The 20,225-nt window shown below is 45.3% G+C and overlaps 1 protein-coding gene across 6 annotated transcripts in view; it reads right to left on the bottom strand.

Moving 5' to 3' along the window:
* Positions 1–20,225, bottom strand: part of LOC124012329 (protein MTSS 1-like) — a 46,805-nt gene that overhangs the window by 11,934 nt on the left and 14,646 nt on the right. For 4 of the 6 annotated variants that reach the window (XM_046325822.1, XM_046325825.1, XM_046325824.1 and 1 more), the window contains exons 4-7: positions 2,991–3,075; positions 2,639–2,730; positions 1,847–1,921; positions 1,307–1,318 (exon numbers count right to left, since the gene is read on the bottom strand). In XM_046325822.1, coding sequence (XP_046181778.1) covers positions 1,307–1,318; positions 1,847–1,921; positions 2,639–2,730; positions 2,991–3,075 — 264 coding nt within the window. The remainder of the gene's footprint in view (positions 1–1,306; positions 1,319–1,846; positions 1,922–2,638; positions 2,731–2,990; positions 3,076–20,225) is intronic. The other 2 variants (XM_046325823.1, XM_046325827.1) reach the window with 1 other exon arrangement.

Below are 20,225 nucleotides of genomic sequence, written 5' to 3'. Positions count from 1 at the left end.
GCAAAGGGGTATCATTCAAAATGTTGAATCATTCTCTCACATTGAATATTACAACATTCCAAACCTCTACAAACAAGAATGATATACGCCTACAAATGATGTAAACACGTATATCACAATACAAGATACAAACTAAGCTGTACTTGGTTTCATAACAGGCAGAATACGGTCAGGGTGAGACAGTGCAGGAGTCAGGTCAAAACATAACTCTAAACAACAACCGATTTTCTTGACAAGCTTCTCACAAATCTATATAATGTCATAGCTGTCAAAGAAGAGGCCCTGATTGTTGGCTGTGACTGGGTTTCAGAGGAGATCTACATGTAACTGCCAAAATAAAGCAAACACTTGCGTAAATGAGGGATACAACGTATATCGAAAGCAGGTGCTTCCACACAGGTGTGGTTGCTGAGTTGTATAAAATGTATAAAAATGCCCAGTTGCCAAAATGTTAGGCTACCATGGCTAGAAGAGATCTCAGTGACTTTTAAGGAGGGGTCTCAAAGGAGAAGTGTGTGTGTGTGTGTGTGTGTGTGTGTGTGTGTGTGTGTGTGTGTGTGTGTGTGTGTGTGTGTGTGTGTGTGTGTGTGTGTGTGTGTGTGTGTGTGTGTGTGTGTGTGTGTGTGTGTGTGTGTGTGTGTGTGTGTGTGTGTGTGTACAAAAACAAACACTTACAGGAGATTCTGGAGCAGCGCCTGAGACAGTTTTTCCACCACCATCTACAAAATAACTAATGATAAAATTTATTGTGTAAGAATGGTGTCGCATCCATAGAGTTCCAGACATTTGTAGAATCTATGCCAAGGCACATTGAAGCTGTTCGGGCAGCTTGTGGTGGCCCAACACCCTATTAAGACACTTTATGTTGGGGTTTCCTTTATTTTGGCATTTACCTGTTGGAGCCAGACAAATAATGAACTCCACAATTATTTACTGACTTTGCCGCAGTCCCGATCTCCCCTGATGATACAAAATTAAGCCACAGCCAAAAGCCCAAGGGAGTCAGTGAGGTATATTTGGAAGCAGACCAAACTCATGACACAGTGAGGGTAGTGGGCGGGGGAGGGGACCTCAGGGGAGACCGGAAGAGTAAGAGAAGCAGGGAGATGAACTATTTTGGGCATTCAGGAGATTTTCAACCCTTGAGTGAGGAATGTGACCGCACAATATGAAACAGACCAGTAGACAATGTGACAGGGTACATGGGGTGGGGGGACAGGGACGAGACCACACACAGGTGGGAAAGGTCAACGGAGGTCAACAGAGAACCGTGACACAAAGGGAGCTAGAGGGGGCAGCGACTTACCGAACACGTCAGCTGGAAAGAACACGGGCGTGATCGGATGCAACATGGCAGTTGTTGGAGCAGAGAGGAGAAATCTCAGTCAGTTTAGACCCAGGAGAAGGGGACCGGTTCTTCAATGGCTACAGGTTGCAGAATTGTCACAGATCCTTATAATCTTGCCCAGTACATTAGACTTTGGCCCAAAATCGTAAAGATATAAGGTCTGTAATAAAATCCAAAGGATTTGCCAAGATGCAGCGAGGATTAGTGACTTGAGTACTATTCTATCCTATCCTGTTATTTGCACAATATAGTCCCTCCTAAATCCAGACGCCTAACTTCCCAAAATGATGTGGCTCAGCTGCCTCTCATCCCATTACTATCCTGACCCTTTGGCAAGTCACCTGGGACAGTATGAGATGTGTCTTGGTAGAATTCAGTATCAACACTTTAGTTCCCTTCCGCCACCCCCCAAAATCGGATTTAGCTTCAAAAGTCAAAGTCGTAAGTTCTACAGTCGCAGTCCAAACCCGACACCAGGCATCCTCAGAGTCACCCTACCTTTCTTAGCCTTCTTCTGCAGCTTGAGAGTGTCGGAGGATTTCTTTTTGATCTCCTGACGGGCTTTCTTGTACTCTGCGGAAGGAAGGGAAACACAGTGGACACAACGTGTCGCACGTTGCCATTGTCAGTGCTTTGAAGTACGGCAGCACACCCAAGAACGTGGGCGACTCTTAAAAAGGAATAACATCTGATTGATCTTTGTTCTGAGCGACGCCCTTTTCATCCTACTGTAACTTCGTTATGATAAGCAGTGGCTGGAATCAAACCCTGCAACGAGGGAGCACCCTGTTTCTCTAAGGGGGAGAACTGAACTCCTAGGTTGGGGATTATTGAGTGGAGATGGGGATTGGGTTCGAGGTGGTTAGCTGAAGCACATAAAAGCACTATTTTAGTGTTAACTAAGCAAAGCAATGCCTTTAAACACAGAGGCTATTTCTAGTGATAAATGACTAGCATCTTTGTGATTTTATTGCTTGGGGGAAACGGTGTGTTCTGACCTACATGGATTATAAAGGGAGATATCTAGCTAACCGTTATACTGTAGCACTGCAGGCAATAATGGGGTGAAGGAGTATAGACTGTAAATGGAGAGGTTTGAGAAAGTGTGTGTTGTAGTGGTAGGAGGTAGTACACTGTGTGTGTGTGTGTGTGTGTGTGTGTGTGTGTGTGTGTGTGTGTGTGTGTGTGTGTGTGTGTGTGTGTGTGTGTGTGTGTGTGTGTGTGTGTGTGTGTGTGTGTGTGTGTGTGTGTGTGTGTGTGTGTGTGTGTGTGTGTGTGTGTAGCCCCTACCTTTGGCGTGGTCCTTGTCCAGCGTGTTGGCCACTCTCTTCCACTCCTCCATCTGGTCTTGCAGAGGGTTAATCAGGCAGTCGATGAAAACCCTTGGGTGGGGATTTACAACTCAAATCAAACAGAGCAGAGAATGAGAACGATCTGTAGCAGCGAAAAATTGCTACAAGGCTACTTTGGGGGGGGGGGGGGGCATTCCTCTAGGTGTGTGGTGTGTAGACACTGTATGCAATTTCATCTCTGCCTATTTCACCCTCTCCACAATACGAGCTAAATGGGGCCCGTTCAGACAGAAGGATGGAAAAGAGAGAGAGAAAAAGGGCTGAATGAAGAGGAGGAGATGGGGGCTCACATGGAGAACTGCCTGAGCTTGGCCTCGATGCTCCGGTGCCTCATACACATCCTGGTGAGGGCTGAACCGATGTCTCTGGTGCCACCTGAAACCAGACCAACAACACAAGCTGTCAGGCAGAGTCTGTTGAAGAGGTATCTCGTCTCATAATATGTTATGACGATTTGTAATTCCCCTGTACAAATGATGGAAGGTTGTCGAAATCGTCGAACGGGTTCACAAGCTAAATCACAAACAGCCAGAGCATGCATAGAAGTGCTTTCGCGTTCAACTGGAATATCAAAATGAATTTAAAGCCCAATCACTGATATGATCATTTACAGCCGATTCCAGTTTCAAACGCTTGGTGTTACAGCGTCAACAAACTGATAAGCAGTAAGAGTGCTACTGTGAAAAATACTGTAAGTGAAACCTAAGTATCTCATAACGTACAGTAGTTGGATGCTGTATCCCTGAGCAGCGGAGGCCAACATAACGGTAGGCCGTCAATGACTCATACAGTGTCCAAATATGTACACGAACAGGAGAGTTCGTTCCACAGTGGAAGGCTGAAGCAACAGAGGCAGTGATTGGTCCTTTGGACAGGGGTCAAAAGACAGTCAAGCACACATCACTTAGCTGACTTGGTGGTTTCTCAAAATGCTACTACTTGTAACACACCCGTTCCATTTGCCCTGGTCTGTCTAAGTCTAGAACTATCAGGAGGAGCTTGCTAGGGGAGAGGTAAGCACACGGTTCATTCCATCACTCACTGACACTCACACACACACACACACACACACACACACACACACACACACACACACACACACACACACACACACACACACACACACACACACACACACACACACACACACACACACACACACACACACACACACACACACACACACACACACACACACACACAGCCGTAATCACTTAAGTGTGACCGTTAGGGTTTCTAGTGAAAAGAAAACAAAGCCTCTGACCTCACCTCTCTAGAAAAACAGGAGGGAGTAGAGGAGAGTGTGAAGTGTTGAAAAATTCCTCGCCAGACGAAAAAGTTGTGTAATCCTCCACAAAGCCCCCTGGTTTCCCTGGGACAGTAAAAAGCCACACCCCCTCCTGCCCCCCCCCCCCCCCCCTGTGCTGACTGACTAGCACTCAACAGTAGCAGACTAGCAGTAGCTAATAGCTATGCAGGCACCAGGGAACAGATGGCCACTCTCTCCCCCAGACAGAGACTCCCTCCTGGGCTATTGTTCCTCGGACTCAGTAAAGACCCAGGCTGCTCTATGGAGGAGGAAGTTCTTCAAAAACATCCCATTATAACAAGTGGGTGTGTGATTCAATGGTGCAGTGGACAATGGAATGGCCAGATCCACTGTAACTAATCTATTTGGGTTTCATATTGCACTTCTGCACTTGCAACCACGGCTGATGACCATCATTTCAAACCGTGGGGATTACAGAAACCACCTTGTGCATTTAGTCATTACTGTAAAAACAAATGAGTTTTTCTACAGTATTTTACCCAATTCAGTACAAGCTCGGATGATGTTTCTCAAACCAGATCCATTTCGTGCTCAAAATCCATGTCATCGCACTTGTCACTGATCTCCTAGAAAGTACCGTGATGCATTTCAACATCCATAGCTAGGGTTAAGTCGATGAATTATTAAAAAGACCATTCTTGTCAATTCATCCAACCATGAACTGGAAGCTCATCAGCCACGGTTCACATTCTCCCTTCTCAAGTTCCCAGCTCCCAGCTTTTCATATCATCCTCATCCATCATTCACTAGGTTTCTGTGTATTGGCTGTCTTACTGTCATCACTCTGTTTGCATGACCCCTGTGTCATCCATCTACTATTGCATTAACAGATATATAATCATGTGCTGTGGTATGATATTTCCAGACGTTATTGCACGGTATTTCTAACCGTTATTTCCATCTGCAGAGATTGGCTATGTAAAGCTATTGAAAATGAACCCGGGAGTTACATTATTTTAAAGGGCGGTTGGGGGTATTGTGTGACAGTATTATGCACAGCTGTAGGATCTTAATCTGATCAGCCTGGTGCAGGAGAACTCTTAAAATGGATTCTGAAGTTTGTAATTTCAAATTGGAAATGTCAAAACTTGATTTTCCCTTACCAAGAAAATGCACCGACCCCTACAATAAAATGTCCACTGATTTTACAATCCACGTCATAATTCACTTCTCCTGTTGCTGCAGGATTATTTTCCTGCTGTAGAAAACGGGTTCAAATTAAGATCCTACATCTGTAAAGTGCTCCTTTAGCTCAACATTTTTTAAGGGGGATTTCTGCTCACCACTCTCCTATTATGTGTCGTCCATGTCTGTGTGTAACACGGGGCTCTTTATTCTCAAGTACCCACTGGACAGTCAGATCTATAACTGTAAGGTTTTTCTCGTATAGGCACTTTACGCTGGCAAACTCAGAAGTTAGAACTGTATTAATCCATCGGGAGCTAACTTAGCCTGGCAACTTGCACCACTGCCATTCAAATCTCTACATTGTTGTAGAAGCAGTGAAAAGCTGTGTTTTTTTCCTAACGTAAGCGCCTCAGCGCCTTGTCAATGTGACAGGTCTCCTGCAAGTGACAACAACGAGAAGGGGGGGGGAAATACAATGTTCCGCCCCATGATGCTCGAGGGTTGCCATGGAGACAGCAGCAGTCAACATAAATCTCAATCTCTCTCTCTCTCTCTCCCTCTCTCGCTCTCCCTCCTCATCCCTCTCGACATACAGAACAAATGCATCTGACTCCCTCTGCTGAATGGCATCCGTCTGTAATAAATCTCCAGCTCCTCCCCAATTATGCCACAGTCGTTACAATTCAACTCTTTCTCTACACCGTCCTTCGCTCACTATCTTACATAAGGAGTTGTGTTTATATGCTACAATACTTAGGTGGTGGTGTGTTTACATCTAATTGAAGTCCAGAAGAGGTTTGGAAAATTCCGGACATACTTCCTGCTCTACACACACACACACACACACACACACACACACACACACACACACACACACACACACACACACACACACACACACACACACACACACACACACAAATCTCCTCACACCCCCACCACACGCGCACATACACACTGTCTCCTACTCCTAGTATGTGAAGTCCCGCCCCTACAATGCCAGTCTCAAAAAAAAAATCTCCTGACCCCCAAATCTATAAATAACCCGATTGGTTGGCGCGGGGGCTCTGGTTGCCAGGATCCCTCCTGAATAGCTGATGTATGGAATAGCACTCCTTATTAATAGCTGTGACATGGGGGCCCTGTGGCATGGTGAGCACTGCATTGCACCAACACCTCCCTTCTTTCTCACCCTCTCCTCACGCCCTCGCTCACCCTCCCCTTCCCTCGCCTTCTGTGAGTTACCTCTTCTCTCCTCTTCTCTCCACCTCTTTGATGCAAGAGGAAGACTGCCTCTGATATCTCCATCTGTCAGTCTGGTCTTTGTAGAATGACCTAGCATTTCAATAGAAACATGTAGACATAGCCTGTTCTTACTGAAGACAAAGGGTAACTGTTTATGCTGATGTATCAGTTGTAGATGACAAATGATTCACCGACTGCGAATAAACTTAATAGGCAGACACTAACAACAAGCTTAAAATGCAAAGCTTTTTTATGAGCTTTGTCGTAAAATATCGTAAAATAAGGAAGGGTCTGATCTAAGTTGCGGAACAGTCGGCCCAGATTAGTTTGAAAGGGACCTACATAAAGTCATATATTACAAACCAGAAAGAGACCTACATAAAGTCATATATTACAAACCAGAAAGAGCCCAACATAAAGTAATATATTACAAACCAGAAAGAGACCTTCATAAAGTAATATATTACAAACCAGAAAGAGCCCAACATAAAGTAATATATTACAAACCAGAAAGAGACCTTCATAAAGTAATATATTACAAACCAGAAAGAGACCTACATAGCTACAGTATAGGCTCTCAGGGGGCTAGAAATATACAGAGCAATGGAAGCTGGTAGAGTTTGTGTGAAATGGCACCCTAATTCCCTTTATAGTGCACTACTTTTGACCAGAGCCCTGTGGAAAGTAGTGCACTATAAAGGGAATAGGGTGCCATTTTGCAGTTTAGTGTTGCCAAGTTGTACTGACTTTGCAGGCTGGCCAACGCCCTCTGGCCAACCAGGCTACAGCTGTCACACACGTATTGACCATAGCAGAGTTGATGGCATTTTAATGACAATCAGCCTGATCGATTCACCTCTTTGTCCAGACCAGCGCTAACAGTCCAGTGTGTTTACCAACGTGTGTCACCATAATTCTGTCTGGTCTAGACAAGTCAGCAAAATGTAGCTAGACATGTATGTTGTTTGCCCAGTGACCAAATATGTTTAGCGTGATATCTAGCCATCTGTAAAGCAACAGACAGTTCCTTCTTATCTTTTTGACAACAGAATGTAGAAAATGGCCGTTTTCACATGTCGACACTGGTGTGGGGCTGGAGATAATGAATACGATGTTGAAAACGGTGAAGTGCACTTATAATTAGGCTAATCTCCATACTACTTACAAGGTCCGTGGGACAATCAGAGGGAGTGATGCTTCAAGGCACATCCTTCTTCTAGTTATTACCAATGTTGTTCTACGGTATCTGCGGTGTATTTCTTTAGGTCACTCTGAAAGCCCATTCAGCCACTTGTCTCTGTATGTCAGTGCATCAGCCTTCCCCTGAGTAGGTAGAAGAGATGGAGCTGTCCTTTCCATCTCCCGCTGTTCACACAATGTGACAGGGCATGAGGAATGTGTGGCGTCTCTCTGGGATGCTGTGTGGTGTGGAGAGAGCGAGTGTGTGTGTGTGTGTGTGTGTGGGGGGGCATGGGTAAGGGCAGGGCACCACAAACAAGCGCAGAACGCAGGGATGAAGACTCACCATACTACTACTGGCAGTCAGAGGCCCACTCAGGGAGGAAGATGCAGAGTCAAGAGCATATTGTAGATGAGAAACAGCCGTGTAGACTTTGTTTTGTCTGTGGTTTGTTTTGAATGGATTGTTGTGGCTGTCAGTGGGTGTAAAAGTGGGAAGGCTCTTATCGGAGGGAAACTGAAGCTGAAGACTAAATCCACATCCTTGTTGAGCACCACATTTCAGCTACCATCAACCAGGCTTTTCTTGTGATAGTGAAACATAACACTGCCTATATATCTGCTTAGATACAGCAGTGTCCTACAATCACCCTTTACTGAGACGGGAGTCTGGGAAGGCAGGCAGAACTGTCCCTGTCCCTCTGTGTTAGCCTGTGTGACGCTACGCTAGTGCTAGCACCACCCCAGCCATGCCGCCACAGGGGCCTGTGGTGGAGGGAGAGAACCGGGATGGGGAATTAGAGCAGATGAGGAAGAGGACATGGCCGAGGCTAAGAGATGGGGCCAGACAGAGCCAAAGAACCAATGCATACAGTGGAAATGATGAGGATGGTTCAGCGTGGCAACGGTTGGATTCAGTGCACCACCACAAAGCTAACTCTTTTAGATTGTGTGTGTCTGGGCTTTGACTTTTTTTTTTTTCAATTCAATTTGGCTACAATTGTCAGTCCTATTGTAGCCAGGGTAATGGATAGAGCACTGTGGTACTAAGCCCTTCCTCCTCAGAATCAGACATTTAATTAACTTTATTAACTGGGGCATGACAAAGTAAGGAATATGAGCAGGTGCCTTCCTTGAAATAGAGAAAAGTCCCACGAGGTTTGAGGACAAAAAAAAAGAGGACAAAAAGTTCTAAGTTCTATTTTTCCAAAAGAAGTTCACATTAGAGGAAAAGGATGGGGTTCAATTTAGCAAATTTTACTGCAAAATTGCCAATGACACCACTACGCTGTCGTGACAACCTGTGAAGTCAACAAAAACAACCCATTGTGATCATGTCACAATTACTGCTGAGGAAGCTCTGATTGGCTGAGGGACAACGGACAGGCCCAGTCATGAGACAGGAGTATCTAAAAGCTGTCGATGTCAAATCCCTTCGACAGTTTTGCAGGGTGTTACATCAGTTCTTCACAGCCCTCAAGGTCAACTGAACTCCTTTTTCAAATTCCTTACCCAGGGTGTTCCTCCTCAAAACAGTGAGGGCGGAAACTAATGAACTACACATTCCAAATAGCTTCAACGGTGGGGGCACAGTCTTCACATTCCTCCAAGATTCCTTAAATAAGACCCAGAGAACCCCCTAACCTCCTTCCCTCCCACTCAGCCTATCACCCCATTAGCCCAGCTTATAGCCCCGTAGAGCCTTGTCAATCTTCATGCCATAGACATATGGTGTTTGTATGATGGGGCAGACTCTACAAGACAGACTGGGTTCAAATAATACAACTAATCCATCAAATACTTAAGCTGAGCTTGATTGAGCTCACCTGGCGCAAGGGAACCACCGGTACTTAGTCCCAAAAGTTAAAAATTGCAAACCCTGCCCGCAGTCTCAATCCAACGCCCCAATAAAACAAATGGTAGGCTATTTGAACCAGGTTTTGGCATCTATTAAAACTGTGCAGAGTATCAGATTGAAGAAGGCTCTCCCTTCTATATTAGGTACGTTGGCGGTCCTATAGCTGCCTGGGGCTGGGGGGGGGGGGGGGGGCATGGAGACTGGATTACTACTGACAGCTGAGAGTAGGGGTGGTAGACAGGGCGGCTATAGGAATGCAGGCAGACAGACAGGGTTTGAGAGACATCCCAGCCCCTTGGTATTTCCTCATAAGGGCTTTTGAGGATGGCTCACGACTATGAGACGACTGGGAGACAGTACAGGCCTCGCAAACTGTGAGCGTAAGACAAAAACAGTGAGGGCACGGCTTGTGAAAACCAAAGCAGGCCGTTTGGGAGACCGTGGGACGAATATGATATTCCATCTGTATGTTAAGTGCAGCAGTTAGGGTGTGGTTTAAAATAACGTTCAGGTTGACAGGATTGTGTTGACCTTTTCCGAATTGCAGTATATAACAATGCGGGTCAACCAATGAAGACAGCATCATTTATTGATCCAGTTCATCCCTCCCATCATGTTATTTCACTCGTATCCATGGTCCTATTCATTACGCACCAAATAGAAGAAAACGGACCGAAACAGGGAGCAATTACCTGAATAAGAAATACTCATTTTAGTTTTGGTAAGGCGTGCCCTGATGAATATGACCCAGTTCTCGTGACTAGTCTCTAAGCAAAATCATTTCCCTCAATAGGGCAGTAATCTGTAGCTAAAGCCCCAGTGAGGACAGGAAAACACTTTTCCACTGGCAGCCTCAGTCACTACTACCCATTGGCATTACATTCATGGCTCTGTTTCCTGTATGTGTATTGCAGCTGAATGCTAAACGAATAAGCCCCAGAGTATCCAACACACACACACACACACATCTATCTCTTCATTAGTTTCCCACTCCATTTGTCGTCTTCCAAGACTCTGCCACAGAGGCCTAGTTCTCTTCTTTTCATCCCTTTGACACACATATCTGGGTCTGGGATTATTCACCGGACTTAATGCGCGACAACGTGACACCGTTTAGTCCTAGTTGCGAGCCGACCCGTGCCGCGGCTGAAAGGCCTCCGAGGCTAAAATAAGTTTCCCCCTAATCCCCGTCTTTGCTCAAGTGTTTCACGGCCTTCCCATATTACCAGGCCATCTCTGAACCAGAAGGGACACCGTTATGATGATAAGCCTACTCTCAGCTATAGCCAGATAAAAGTCAATGGGCTGTGAATGAGAAAACGGAGACGTGATGAAATAAGGGAGAAAATAAAAGAGACGGGAGGCTGCAGTCTGGAAGATTGTGGAGTAATGGAGGTTGGAAGGGAGAGCATTTAAACGTAAATTTTTCTTTTTACTACCGAGACAACTCCACTGTACTGTATCGAGCCTTCGTCATCAGCTGTGATTAGCATAGTTATTTGGTGAGGCGCACGAGGGGCTGGTGCGTGGCGGGCTTATTTTGGGGTGTTAATTGGCGTGTTTGTTCACTTTGAAACGTGAGTGAGGCGGTGGCGGTACCAGTGGGTCCGCTTCCCGAACGCCGCGCGCCTTTAATTAGCTTTCATTTATTGAAAAAAACCTTGAGGTGATTCTCAGAGAGGTAGAAATGGAAAGGGCCGCCGACACTATGAAGACACCAGCCAACTCGCTTCACGCTGAAAATCCCCCAATAGAAACAGCTCTATTAGAGAATCCATTGAAAAATGTGCCACTGTCTTCGTTCTCCTCCATCCTCTAGTGCAGCCAGATATCTCCCTGTCTGTTTCATTAATTATGTTGGGGCTTTGAAATTGGACAGAGAACCAGAATGGGGGGGGGGGTGTAGGACATTCTCCCTCCCTCCCCGCATGTGTGTTTCCAAGCATGTGCATGAGTGTGTCTATGCCCACATGTGTGTCTGATATGGAAATATCAGGCTGGCGCATCAGGGGTGATCGTGCCCTCGGGGTAGCATGGATTTAACAAGACCCAATTTCCGGAGTGGAACACACTTCTGACCGGTCGGCTTCTAGATGGCTGGCTAGCCACGAAAGCAAAACGCCTACTAAGCAAGCCAGCCAAAAATTCATCATATCAGACCAGACAGAGGGAAAGAAAGGGGGGGGGGGTAACTGCTTTTATGTCTATTAAGAGAATTGGGCCACAGCCAAAGTGTGTGTGTGGTCTGTGGGGTTGAAGCCTGTTGAGGCCAAGCTCGGTAACGCTTTCGTAAACATTAGCAGATAAAACTTGGAAGTTAGGAACATTGGGAGCATGACAGGGAGGCAAAGAGCAACATGTACGCCCTGATAGGCACGGCTACTCCCAGGATGAAAGGAACTCAGCAACTCTTCTACTCTGTAGCCAATTCACCCTACTGCAGCATTCCTAAAGCAATATACAGTGCGTTCGGAAAGTATTCAGACCCATTGACTTTTTCCACATTTTGTTATGTCTTTACAGCCTTATTCTAAAATGGATTAACAAAAAAAATCCTAACCAATATTCACGCAATACCCCATAATGACAACGCAAAAATAAGTGTTTAGACATTTTTTGAAGAAAAGAAAACACATTGCTATGAGACTTGAAATTGAGGTCAGGTGCATCCTGTTTCCATTGATCATCCTTGAGATGTTTATACAACTTGACTGGAGTCCACCTGTGGTAAAATCAATTGATTGGACATGATTTGGAAAGGCACATCTACCTATGTAAGGTCACACAATTGACAGTGCATGTCAGAGTAAAAACCAAGCCATGAGGTCGAAGGAATTGACCGTAGAGCTCCGAGACAGAATTGTGTCGAGGCACAGATCTGGGGAAGGGTACCAAAACATTTCTGCAGCATTGAAAGTCCAAGAACACAGTGGCCTACATCATTCGTAAATGTAAGAAAATTGGAACCACCACGACTCTTCCTAGAGCTGACCACCCAGCCAAACTGAGCAATCTGGGGAGAAGGGCCTTGGTCAGGGAGGTGACCAAGAACCCGATGGTCACTCTGAAAGAGCTCTAGAGTTCCTCTGTGGAGATGGGAGAACCTTCCAGAAGGACAACCATCTCTGCAGCCCTCCACCAAATTAGGCCTTTATGGTAGAGTGGCCAGATGGAAGCTACTCCTCAGTAAAAGACACATGACAGCCCGCTTGGAGTTTGCCAAGAGGCACCTAAAGACTTGCATACCATGAGAAACAAGATTCTCTAGTCTGAAGAAACCAAGATTGAACTCTTTGGCTTGAATGCCAAGCGTCACATCTGGAGGAAACCTGGCACCATCCCTACGGTGAAGCATGGTGGTGGCAGCATTATACTGTGGAGATGTTTTTCAGCTGTAGGGACTGGGAGACTAGTTAGGATGGAGGCAAAGATTAACGCAGCCAAGTACAGAGAAATCCTTGAAATCCTCCAGAGTGCTCAGGACCTCAGACTGGGGCGAAGGTTCACCTTCCAACAGGACAACGACCCTAAGCACACAGCCAAGACAATGCAGGAGTGGCATTGGGTCAAGTCTCTGAATGTCCTTGAGTGGCCCAGCCAGAGCCCGGACTTGAACCCGATCAAACATCTTTGGAGAGACCTGAAAATAGCTGTGCAGCAACACTTCCCATCCAACCTGACAGAGCCTGAGGGGATCTGCAGAGAATGGGAGAAACTCCCCAAATACAGGTGTGCCAAGCTTGTGGAGTCATACCCAAGAAGACTCGAGGCTGTAATCGCTGTCAAAGGTTCTTCAACAGAGTACTGAGTAAAGGGCCTGAATAATTATGTAAATGTAATATTTAAAAAAACATTTTTTTAAATAAATTAGCAAACATTTCTAAAATAAGTGTTTGCTTTGTCATTATGGGGTATTGTGTGTAGATGATGGAAAACATATTTAATACATTTTTGAATAAGGCTGTAACCTCATTCATTTGGTTGAAAAAGTCAAGGGGTCTGAATACTTTCTGAAGGCACTGTACTGTACCATGTTTTCCCTGCGTGTCGTCCCATCAAATAAGAAATGCACACAAAGTGACTTCTGTGGGTCACTCTGGATGGAGTCTGTTAGGTGACTGCATGTGATGTCGATGTTGAGCGGCTTCACTGCAAGTAGATTGTATGTTTTCATATTTAAAAAAAAATTGAATAATAAAATAAAGTTCCATGTGTTGTATTGAGTATAGGTGGGAATATCACATATTAGCCAAGCTATCGTTTCTCATTGTGTATTTATTTATTATTACGCGTTTTCATTTTCTATTTTCTCTTTCTCTGCATTGTTGGGGAGGGCCCGAAAACAAGAATCCCCCCGTTAGTCTACACCTGGTGTTCACGAAGCATGTGAAAAATAAAATTTTATTTTATTTATAGAAAAAAAGAAGTTACTCAACTGATTTTCTGAATTCCCAGTACCCAGACAGATACGTTCTGTGTTGGACTATGCCTTTCATACTCCTAGTATGTCTGCACCCTAACACAAGGACATTGTGTTCCGGGGCTGTTGCTTGTATTGAAAGAACTGTTGTGTAAACAATATGATTGTACTATCACCTCCCACTATACAGTATAAAGAGGCATGTAACCATATATTATTTGAGTTCTTCCCTGTGAAATCAGAGATAGATCTCCCTTGTAGCTGCTTCTAACTAAAGATTTGTCTATTATATCATTCAATAATCTCTGCCTTAGTCTTTGGATCGAATTTTCCACAACACACACACACACACACATGCAAAACTGTCTGGGAGGCCTAGGTTTACACCGTGATACATATTACCGTTGCGTAATGTTTACCACACAGAGCTGGCTTTGGGCACCGCTTCACTCTCTGTTTGGGCCTCCACTGCCAAACCTATGGCTTTGATCTGCCGATAACATCTAGTATAGCTATCTAGTATATCTTGGATTTAGTGCAATCTGGAAGTATCCATAGAATCAAAAAGTGACTGCATAGAAAATAGAGAGTAGAAGCAGCATAAAAGAGGGGTCCGGGTAGCCATTTGATTAGCTGTTCAGGAGTCTTATGGCTTGGGGTTAGAAGCTGTTAAGAAGCCTTTTGGACCTAGACTTGGCGATCCAATACCGCTTGCCGTGCGGTTGCAGAGAGAACAGTCCATGACTAGGGTGGCTGGAGTATTTGCCCATTTTTAGGACCTTCCTCTGACACTGTCTGGTATTGAGGTTCTGGATGGCAGGAAGCTTGGCTCAGTGATGTACTGGGCCACACAAACTACCGTCTGTAGTGCCTTGCGGTCGGAGGCCGAGCAGTTGCCATACCAGGCAGTGATGCAACCAGTCAGAATGCTCTCGATGGTGCAGCTCTAGAACATTTTGAGGATCTGAGGACCAATGCCAAATCTTTTCAGTCTCCTGAGGGGAATAGTCTTTGTCGTGGCTTCTTCACGACTGTCTTAGTGTGTTTGGACCATGATAGTTTGTTGGTGATCCACACCAAGGAACTTGAAGCACTCAACCTGCTCCACTGCAGCCCCGTCGATGAGAAAGAGGGCATTGTCAGTCCTCCTTTTCCTGTAGTCCACAATCATCTCCTTTGTCTAGATCACGTTGAGGAAAAGGTTGTTGTCCTGGCACAATACAGCTAGGTCTCTGACCTCCTCCCTATAGGCTGTCTCATCGTTGATGATGATCAGGCCTACCACTGTTGTGTCATCGGCAAATTTAATGATGGTGTCTGAGTTGTGCCTGGCCATGCAGTCATGAGTGAACAGGGAATACAGGAGGGGACTGAGCACGCACCCTGAGGGGCCCCCATGTTAAGGATCAGTTTGGCGGATGTGCTACCTACCCTTACCACCTGGGGGGCGTCCCGTCAGGAAGTCCAAGATCCAGTTGCAGAGGGAGGTGTTTAGTCCCAGGATCCTTAGATTAGTTATGAGCTTTGAGGGCACTATGGTGTTGAATGCTGAGCTGTAGTCAATGAATAGCATTCTCACATAGATTTGTTTTTTTGTCCAGGTGGGAAAAGGCTGTGTGGAGTGCAATAGAGATTGCATCATTTGTGGATCTGTTGGGGCGGTATGCAAATTGGACGGGGTCTAGGGTTTCTGAGATAATGGTGTTGATGTGAGTCACTACCAGCCTTTGAAAGCACTTCATGGATACAGACGTGAGTGCTATGGGTCTGTAGTCATTTAGGCAGGTTAGTGCTTAGTGTTCGCTTTTTTGATGGTTCGTTGGAAGGAATAGCGGGATTTCTTATAAGCTTCCGGGTTAGAATCCCACTCCTTGAAAGCAGCAGCTATACCCTTTAGCTCTGTGCAGATGTTGCCTGTAATCTATGGCTTCTGGTTGTGGTACGTACGGTCACGGTGGGGACAATGTCATCAATGCACTTATTGATGAAGCCAGTGACTGATGTGGTGTAGTCCTCAATGCCATCTAAAGAATCCCGTAACATATTCCATTCTGTGCTAGCAAAACACTCATGTAGCTTAGCATCTGCTTCATCTGACAACTTTCTTATTGACCGAGTCACTGGTGATTTCTGCTTTAGTTTTTGCTTGTAAGCTGGAATCAGGAGGATACAATTATGGTCAGATTTGCCAAATGGAGGGCGAGGGAGAGCTTTGTACATGTCACTGTGTGTGGAGTAAAGGTGGTCTAGAGTTGTTTTCCCCCTGGTTGCACATTTAACATGCTGGTAGAAATGAGGTAAAACAGATTTGAGTTTCCCTGCATTAAAGTCCCTGGCCAGGAGAATAATGATCTCTCTAGCTAGCTGCCTGAAGGTTAGCAGCATGTGAGTGTTGCTGTTGATGGAAATTGTGTCGGATGAGGTATGTGCTGTTTGTGCGCCAAAATACCACAAAAGCAGTAAATGGTTTAATTATTATGTACTGTGGTGTGCAACAAAGCACTGAGAAAAGGTAGTCAGACAACCCTACCCCCCCCCCCATACAGTAACTGTGTCCCTTCCTGAGGTATTCTCATTTTAAAATACTATGAAGCATTGTTCTAGGCCCATTGTGCATTTAGGCAAATGTGAGACAACAACCGTGCATTTCAAGGAAATGGTACACCGTGAGAGTTAACACAAACACTGTACTGAGTTTACTGTCAACAGTCCCAATGTGGGATTTGAATCGCACATATTATAGGCCGTCAATGTAAATAAGAATTTGTTCTTAAACTGACTTGTCTAGTTAAATAAAGGTTACATTTAAAAAATAAATTAAAAAAGAATAAAATATATATATAATTATAAATAGAACATAATGGTTTCTGAGGTAGAAGAGGGTAGCCTCTCTCTTTTACACACCACCCAAGCACAATGTTCATTGGATAGCAGTGCATCCGTTTCACGTTCAATGACAACATGTTACAGCAAAAAGATTGGTGAAACAGAGTCAATCAAGAGATCAGTGACCTACTGTCAACTTTGTTTGGACCTTTACATTCAACATCAGACCACTTGTGCTTTGCGAGTCTTTGTGAGTCAGTCTTGCAGCATGACATGACTGTGAATTATCGAATACCTGTTCAACCTTTACAAAATGCGCTGCTCCCCTGGTGACCACTAAGCTTTCCCTTAGGATCCTCTGGCATCTCACCACTCTGTGGGCTGTGTCACGATAGGACTCCACCAGTAGACTGACACATTGTGTGACGACATGCTTTAGACAATGAACAATCGTGTATAAACAAGTAGTAGTATCTCATACTGTAGGCTGCATATTTCATGGCAGGTGCCAATAGCGATTGTGAGGGCTTGTATTGTTATTGCACTGGGAGAACTTCCCTCTTTCATTACCATGATACGGAGCTCCCCGTACAGCTATAACCACAGATATAGGATCAGATCCCCCTACCCCCAACCTTAACCTCAAACATTAGGAACCTAAATATAATATCTGACCCTGGACCAGTTCTATCACCAGCTTCTACCATCTACTCAATTGTGGCTACAGGTACTGGGCCATACTGGTCCTCAATAACAGACTAGCATTGTAGCATTTACATTCTAGTCATTTAGAGACAGCTAGGTGAGACAACCACATATCACAGTCATAGTAAGTACAATTACCCTCAATAAAGTAGTTATCAACAGACGCACGGGTGGTAAATTATGCTGTTTGATTCACGCTAACGAGCGGAGACGAACAGGGCTTCATAACTAATTAAAAGGGTGGGGGGGGTTGGGCGTTGTGAAGCACATGAAAGAACAGACTCACCTGCTGGGTGATCTTAGTCAATAATTCAAACATGTCCTCTGGCTGTACAGTCAGCTGGGGGAGAACATGGTCATGCACGCTACAGGAGAAAGGGCAACGTTGAATAGTTGAGGTGTTCAGCTATTTTCACTGTCGGCTTGGTTACAAAGACAAAATGACAGCCGCTGTTTCGTTACACATATTGCGCGTTGTCCGCCAGCTACCAAAAATCACACACTGCTTGCAAGGGAATTAGATAGCAAAATGTTTAGGGGGGGGGGCTCAATTGAGGGTATTGAATGATAACTGGATTCGACTAAATGCATGGATGGATGAGAGAGAGAGAAAGACAGAGTGTTATACCCCTCTCTTACAGTTATTATGGTGCCACAAGCTATGGGTTTATGTCAACACTCTGGTCCTTCATATAGGCTACCGATGGCCACTTCTAACATCACAGGCAGTCTGAGAAGACTTGTCCTTTATGTCTCAGATTTCCACTACCACCCCTCCTTCGACTAGCCCAGCCAACCGTGTAAATTGCGTCGTACGCAGAGCACTGAATCTACGGGAGGCTTTTCATATATGCATCTAGAGAGGCAGAGCATGCTCCCTCTCCTCCAAAAACACACCGACAGTGGATCAAGTGCACAGTGACGTCAGGAACTCCGCCGGCTGTTGCTATGCTGCATACCATGTCAGCCCACTTGTAATTGTACTATTACACAATCAATTAATGCCAGTAGAATCTATATGGAGAGGGACAGGTGGGGATCGGTGACCTATTAACTCTGCCAGACCCCACACACACACAACTTTCTTTCCTCATCTCCTTTCCTTTGTGGCCTCCGACATGTGAATGCATGGAATATGATTTTGCCTTGATGCTTTCACCCATCAAGTCCTTTCAGATCAGTAGGTGTGAAGGAGAGGAGATGACGGAAGGAGGATATTTGAGACTGTTTGGAACAAGTCCTTTCAGAACAGCGGCGCTGAAGGCGAGGAGACAAAGTTAGGAGGATATGTGAGATTGTTGGAACGTAGCCACCGAGTTGAGAGTAGAGTAGACACATAGCGGTCTCGTATTTCCCAGAGTACCTTATTGGACATGGGTTCAGGGGGGAACGAGCCAGCCATGACACTATAGGGCTGTTTAGGCACGCAACAGGAAGAGACCTGGCCACACCATCGCCACAAAAATACTTTTCAGTTAACTGCAGGGAGAATGGACTTGTGGGTCGAGTGCAACGCCTAGGATTAAAGCTAAAAAGGTTTCAGGCATAGTTTGTGGGCTTAGAAAAAGAGACTGCAGGGACTATGGGGAGGTTTACTTTGAGGGTGCTGCTAGGTTCGTCGGCATTGGCTGTTGATAAAATTGGACTGTGGTCAAAGTACCACGCAAGTCTCTGTCTAACAGGCCCAGGTGTCAGTGGTATGAAGTACTTAAGTAAAAATATTTGAAAGTACTATTTAAGTCATTTTTGTTGGGGTATCTGTACTTTACTATTTATATTTTTGACAACTTTTACTACAACTTCACTACATTCCCGAAGGAAATTATGTACTTCACACCCAAAAGTACTCGTTACATTTTGAATGCTTAGCAGGAAATGACAATGGTCTAATTCACTTATCAGGACAACATCCCTGGTCATTCCTACGGCCTTTGATCTGGAGGACTCACTAAACACATGCTTCATTTGTAAATTATGTCTGAGTGTTGGAGTGTGCCCCTGGCTATCTGTAAATGATGTCTGAGTGTTGGAGCGTGCCCCTGGCTATCTGTAAATGATGTCTGAGTGTTGGAGCGTGCCCCTGGCTATCTGTAAATGATGTCTGAGTGTTGGAGCGTGCCCCTGGCTATCTGTAAATTATGTCTGAGTGTTGGAGCGTGCCCCTGGCTATCTGTAAATTATGTCTGAGTGTTGGAGCGTGCCCCTGGCTATCTGTAAATTATGTCTGAGTGTTGGAGCGTGCCCCTGGCTATCTGTAAATTATGTCTGAGTGTTGGAGCGTGCCCCTGGCTATCTGTAAATTATGTCTGAGTGTTGGCTATCTGTAAATTATGTCTGAGTGTTGGAGCGTGCCCCTGGCTATCTGTAAATTATGTCTGAGTGTTGGAGCGTGCCCCTGGCTATCTGTAAATTATGTCTGAGTGTTGGAGCGTGCCCCTGGCTATCTGTAAATTATGTCTGAGTGTTGGAGCGTGCCCCTGGCTATCTGTAAATTATGTCTGAGTGTTGGAGCGTGCCCCTGGCTATCTGTAAATTATGTCTGAGTGTTGGAGCGTGCCCCTGGCTATCTGTAAATTATGTCTGAGTGTTGGAGCGTGCCCCTGGCTATCTGTAAATTATGTCTGAGTGTTGGAGCGTGCCCCTGGCTATCTGTAAATTATGTCTGAGTGTTGGAGCGTGCCCCTGGCTATCTGTAAATTATGTCTGAGTGTTGGAGCGTGCCCCTGGCTATCTGTAAATTATGTCTGAGTGTTGGAGCGTGCCCCTGGCTATCTGTAAATTATGTCTGAGTGTTGGAGCGTGCCCCTGGCTATCTGTAAATTATGTCTGAGTGT

The sequence above is a fragment of the Oncorhynchus gorbuscha genome, linkage group LG24 (genome assembly GCF_021184085.1).
Source record: "Oncorhynchus gorbuscha isolate QuinsamMale2020 ecotype Even-year linkage group LG24, OgorEven_v1.0, whole genome shotgun sequence".
Lineage (NCBI taxonomy): Eukaryota > Metazoa > Chordata > Actinopteri > Salmoniformes > Salmonidae > Oncorhynchus > Oncorhynchus gorbuscha.
Note: the sequence above shows the minus strand (reverse complement) of the source record. Positions and strands in the feature narration are given on the sequence as shown.